The 6,178-nt window shown below is 51.0% G+C and overlaps 1 protein-coding gene and 1 long non-coding RNA gene across 2 annotated transcripts; one reads left to right on the forward strand and one right to left on the reverse strand.

Annotated features, from left to right (window-relative positions):
* Positions 1-1,754, forward strand: LOC123424735. Its single transcript, XR_006621727.1, has 2 exons — positions 1-151; positions 842-1,754. It is a non-coding gene; the product is annotated as an uncharacterized LOC123424735 (long non-coding RNA).
* A 1,431-nt stretch (positions 1,755-3,185) lies between these two features.
* Positions 3,186-4,368, reverse strand: LOC123424732. The gene has a single exon (XM_045108406.1). The coding sequence runs from the start codon at positions 4,092-4,094 to the stop codon at positions 3,348-3,350; it is 747 nt and encodes a 248-aa protein (XP_044964341.1). The 5' UTR covers positions 4,095-4,368; the 3' UTR covers positions 3,186-3,347.
* Between the last annotated feature and the right edge of the window lie 1,810 nt (positions 4,369-6,178).

Below are 6,178 nucleotides of genomic sequence, written 5' to 3' on the forward strand. Positions count from 1 at the left end.
GTTTTAAGTTACTGCTATGGAAATAGCTTAACTTGGCCATGCCCATATCATTTCAGTTAATCATGCATGCCTAGTCGATGGCAGCTCAGTGCCCAAGTCTGATATTTTGATCTTTTTGGAACCATTTGTCTACGAAGCAAAATAATGTGCAGTAAGATTCTCCCATTTAGTGTAGTAAGATTCTGCCATTATGTTAACATTATGTGCAGTAAGATTCTGTCATTTTGTGTCTCTGCATTTCAATTATCAACACATATTGATCTGTGTATTGAACAAAACATATAAGCTGTTCTTCGAAAGCTTGATTATTGATTTCAGAAAAAATGATGTTGCCTTTTTTTTATTAAATCCTAAACTGAATTTAAACTAAACTGAATCATTTAATGCTAAAATGAAGTTCAGTTCAATTCTTTTTGCTACACGTAATTATCATGCTTTGTTTTGTTTGTTTTGACACTAATCTTTGCAATCAAAAGCCAGAACATGCTCAGTGGGTTCTGAAAACCACATGATGAGCCCAGTTACTGTGCTAATAACTGTAAATTCAACTCTCTTTTCCTTTTTCTGAAAGTTTATGTGCATATAACTTTTCAAGTGATGCATTGCAATCTGCACCAGAGCTTGTGCAGTGTACAGAGTTGACAGGGACACGTTATTAAGCAGACCAAGCTCCATAAGCTCAAAACACTAGCTAATTTCATGTATTATTAGCTTTAGCAGGAAGGGGGTCAGAACTCAGTGAGAGTACTCCAACATGTCTATATTGTGAAGATTAGCCAATTTGAATTTCAGTTTCATTTCAATTTCTCCTCACCGTCTTCACTTTCAATCTCGTTTTCAGTTTGGTTCGACTCACCACAAGAAGCAGCAGCAGAGGTGGGGACTAGTAAGCAACAGAGGCGGGACGGGGGAAGCAGCAGCAAAGGCCGGCGTTGGGAATCAGCACGAGTAGAGGTCGGCGCGGGGAACTAGCAGAAGCAGAGGCATCACCCACCACCACCAGCGGCAACAGCCGGCGGCAGAAGAAGAAGTCCAGGTCGCCGTGGGCTAGCTGCGCGCGGCCGAAGCGGCGGCGCAGGTGGGAAGCCGAAACAGGTGGGAGGAGCAGGTGGGAGACCGTGGCGGCGGCGCTGGTGAGCATAGCAAGCGTGTGGCCGTGGTGGCTGCGCAGGTGCGCAGCAACAGCAGGCCGCCTCCATGGCGGCGACGCGAGTAGGGGCGGCGCAGGTCGCTTCCTAGGCGGGGGCGAAGGTGAGAGGCGGCGGCGCTGATGCGCGGTGGATGCACAGGTGGGCAACGGCGCTGGTCCCCGACCCGACGGCGACGCGCGGGCGCTGGCGACTGGACAGAGGAAGGAGACGTGGACCTATTTGTAACGGATTTAATGATAGAAGGTTTGTTTTGCAAAGTCGTCATAACACTACGCCCGGACGGAGGGAGTACGTAGTATGGATTTAAATAATTTCTATCTTGGCTGAGAGCCTGAGAGAACATATTACAGTTCATCCTATATATGACCTGCTGCTCTTTCGTCTTCGTAGCTTGCCATTCTCCGAGTTTGGACTGAAAGTGAATCTTAATCCGTATTAGGAATGTACTCTCTCCGTTCCCTCTGTTCTAGATACTTCCTCTGTATTGAAATATATATCGTTGGAGTATGTAAACTACAGTTGCTAGTTGCTTCAGCAACATATATTTTGAAATAGAGGGAGGATAAATCCTATTAGAGATTATCAGATGTATTTAATCCTAAATACATCTATTTTTTTTCTGAACGCATTTTAGTCTTAGGTACATCATTTTTTTGACAAGTATTTTCAAAAAAAAATCTGATAAGTATTTTTGGACGTAGGGAGTATTTATATCTATAGGATATTTTGTAGGATATGTATTAAAATCGTTACCAAAATCAAAAAAAGGAAAGATATACAATCCAATTTTTTATTCGCTACTCCTTAAATATAAATCTTTTTAAAGGTTTCATTAAGGAATACATATAGAACAAAATAAGTGAATTTACACTCTAAAACATGTGAGTAAGTGAATTTACATTCTAAAACGTGTTCGTAATCTGTTGTACAGCAATGCTGCATGCCCAATCTTTTTCTTTTTTTGCGGGAAGCCTCGCGCTGTCACCAAACCTATCCAAAAGAACATGACGACACAACGTAAACGAAAACGATGTCTTGTACCGCCGGTAGAGGAGACAGAACAGTGCACTTCCTGCCCATTGAGAACCCAGACCCATCTGGCCACCTCATACGGTCTTGCTCTGCCGTGCCGCCGGACATGGACGGCATTGCCCCCGCCCCCGCCTCGGCCGGCCCGTCAAGGCAGCACGTCGGCAGGACCCTCTCCGGCGCCGGCGCAACGGGCCTGACGGCCGCCGGCACGGTGCTCCTCTTCCTGTACCTCGCGGGCCGGTTCGTGTGGGTGTACAACAAGGAAGTGGCCGCCGCCGCCGCCGCGAACGCGTCCGCCGCGCGGGTCGACCCGGCCACCCCGGTCCATGTCGTCGTCGTCGTCCCGCAGCCCCTCCACCGCGCGGCGCCGCTCCCGGTGTTCGTGCGCGGCGAGGAGGGCCATGGTGGCTCGCCGGACGAGTGCGCGGTGTGCCTGTCGGAGTTCGGTCAGCGGGAGGCCGGGCGGCTGCTGCCGGGGTGCGGCCACGGGTTCCACGAGGCGTGCATCGTGACGTGGCTCCGGCTCAGCTCGACGTGTCCCATCTGCCGCGCCGCCGTGGCCGCGCCCGACTGAATATAGACTCGACGTGTCTCCAACTGACTGAATACAAACAAGACATATAGATGGATGGATAGACGTCGACACGTCGTTCGAAGCCAGTTCGGGAGCTTGTGTCCGTTCCGGGGCATATTTCTTCTGCGTAACATATTGTATAGTTGATCCATGAGTTAGTCCTTCCAGCACACATTTGGTCGTTTCAGTTTCAGACATCATGTACTGTTGTATGGTTGGCTTGTGTCTCCTTGGCACTCACCACCCTTTACTTCTGAAGCTACCTAGGTCGATGGGTTTTTACAGTAGGTTAGTTTTGTACCACCAGTCCACCATTCGACCAAGAGGCAGAGTGCAAAGGCGCAGCGTGCACCAGTCGACAGTCGATATAGGCGATGGGCCATGACCGGAATGCGCACACTTGCAGTTGAAAAAACTAACCAACATGAAGCCATACATACATATATTTACATTGCGCTAGTACACTTTATTCAGTGGCACTGCATCTATCAGTCCTCTATATTTTACACCAACGCGGCGACCTATTTTCACACTCCACTCCTATCCTGACATGAGCGTCGGTAACGCGCGAGAGCCCGACATGAATCAGCTTAGCTTCCCCAGGGCGCGGCGCCACCGGCCCCCTCCCCGGCTTGCCGGGCCAGCATGGCGGCGAGCGCTCGGGAGTGCGGCCACGCGGGGTTCCCGCGGGACGCGGCCTCGCGGAACATGGCCTCGGCGCGGGCCAGCGACGCATCCGCGGTGTCCTCCACCATGCTCCCCGGCACGTCATGCTCGAGCCGGTCCTCGGCGCCGCCGTCCGTGGCGCGCGTGACCGGCTTCCTCGTGTCCGCGAACTCCACCTCGGCCAGCGGCGACGGCTTGTGCGTCCGGTAGTACTCCCGGTCCTCCTCCCTCACCTTCCTTGCCGCCGCCTCCTCGTCCCCGGGCGTCGCGTCGCCGAGCGGGTCGCTGCCCGCAGGCGCGGAGGACCACCGGCGTTTCTGCGTGTACGTCGAGCCGGCCGCCGGGTCGGCCAGCTCCTGCGACCCGAGCTTCCCCGAGGGAGTGAACGGCGGGACGCGACGCTCCTTGGCGGACGCCTCCGTCGGCCGTGGCGACGGGTGCTTGTCGTGGCCTCTGCCCTCGGTGGCTTCCTCCGCGCCGGAGAACTTCGGGGGCCTCTCGGCGTAGTCGTCGCCCAGCGGTTCGCCGGAGTGGACGGCGGGATCGCCCGCGCCGCTGGCTTGCGACGACGTGGTCCACGTGGACAGCGCGCGACGGTGCGCGCCCAGCAGGCTGCGCCGGGTCGCTGGCTTGCTTGAGGCGAAGAGACGGAGTGCTCGTGCTGTGGTCATCGTGCTCGTGCACACTTGCTTTCCTTCCCTTTTGTTTGGTCATGGCGGCTATACGGCGGTGGTTCTTATAGCAGGTTGCTCGCGTTTGGGAGCGTCGAGAGAGTTGCCGGAGCAGGAGGACGAGGTGGGCGGGAGACAGTTCGACACGTGGCGAGCTCGGGAGGATCGAGAATGAGGTGGAAGACACGAGTCGGCTAGGGACGGACCGAGAGGAACTCCCTAGTCGTCGTCTAGAATGCCCTGCACGTTTGGGCCTTGGGTCAGAGCGAAGATGTTTCGGCTACTGGGCTATATGGAGCCCTAAATATTTCTCAAAAAAACACAGGGACGTATATTTTCATTTATGTCAATTTTCATAATGAAACACATTTTATGTGACATACAATAAAAATCATGGACTCTTATTGTGAATTTGAGACTGTAAATAAGCTAGAAATTATGATCTTATATAGCGCATATTAAAATATATTTTATCATGACACATTATTGACATGCAGTGTACATCCCTATCCCCCAAAAAACAGTATACATTACATCCCTATGTATATGTGTAAACTTTGATTTTTTTTGAACAAATTTGTCTTTTTGGAGTCATGGTTTTATTTACATGTGCTATAAATTCAGGATTAAAATGTAGCGTAGTGTCAAAAACGCTATTATATTATGGGGAGGAGGGAGTAGTATATACCCCTATGCATTTTTTGGACTGTAAATATGATATAATATTATGATTTTTGTGTAGCTCACATCAAAATTATTTAACTGCAGAATTTAGTACAATGTGATATACATCCCAGTGTGCATTTACATTTTCATGATTTTTTGAACTATTTTTTAAATAAATATATTGAAACTATATATTTTTTTCAAGAAAAAGCAAAGGGCGTTTACGTTTCATTTTATTGAAAAGATAGAAGATTACATGTCTCCGAAGAGGTGGTGGTTACAAGGCCAATTTGTCATCAATGGAGATCCTAGGAGGCGGGCAGCACAACCCTTAGCCCCCGTGCTTCAGCTTGTGCCCAACATGATGAATCTATCGAGGGTCTTGCATTGTCAAAGACACATTCGCTCCTTTGTTTCCAAATCATCCAGGGAACAAGCATTGTGATGGATTGTAGAGCCTTGTGGAGTGTGGGCGGTGTTTGTGCCTTTGCTCGTTGCCACTGGTCCAGCATGGTGGGTTCGTTACCTGGTGGTTGCGCTGGTATGTGCGTCCAGTCTAGGATGATGCGCCAAGTTTGCTTAACAAATGGGCACGCTAGAAGCAGATGATGGATTGTCTCTGGGTCGTGGTCGCAAAGAAGGCATTTCGGGTGGTGCTGTAGGCCACATCATGCAAGTCTCGCTGTTGTCCAACATCGGTCTTTGTTGGCGAGCCAGTGAAAGAATCTGACGGGGGCGGCGTCCAACCCTTCCACATGAGCTTCCAGAAGGTGCAGCGAGTGGATCCTTGATATGTCGGGGTAACAAGACTGCGCTGTGTATATGTCACTGACCGTCCATTTCCAAAGCAGCCGGTGAGGCTCAGCCGAGAGGGCGAAGTGTTTGGTGGCCTGCAGATCATCAGGTACTGACCTATCTCGTGTATCCCGAGGGTCCCTTAGCTGTCACGGGCCCATGTGTTCCCGTGGAGGCCCTCTGTCACGGTTCTCGTTTTGTGCCGCCGCTTGGGGATTCACTGGTATAGCAGGGGGCGAGTTCCCGGACAGATTGTCCGTGTATCCAGCGGTCCTCCCAGAAAAGGACAACCAGTCCATCACCAAGGACCATAGTGGTGGATGCAAAGAACATCGCACTCTCCTCTTTAGAGAACTTTAGGTCCAGTCCTTGCCATACCCGTTCGGAAGTGCCAGACCGGTGCGCTCCAGATCACGGATCCCAAGGCCATCGTATTCTACGAGGCGACATGTGTGGCGCCAGTTGGCATGGCAGTGCCCTCCATTGCCGGTGGCGCGGTCGTCCCAAACAAATCCACGTTGTATTTTCTCGAGCTATTTTATGGTCTTCTTTGGAGGGGAAAATGTGAGCTGGTGATGAATCGGGATTGAGCTGAGAACGAACTTTACTAGCTCTAGTCGCCC

This window comes from Hordeum vulgare, chromosome 2H (genome assembly GCF_904849725.1).
Source record: "Hordeum vulgare subsp. vulgare chromosome 2H, MorexV3_pseudomolecules_assembly, whole genome shotgun sequence".
NCBI lineage: Eukaryota > Viridiplantae > Streptophyta > Magnoliopsida > Poales > Poaceae > Hordeum > Hordeum vulgare.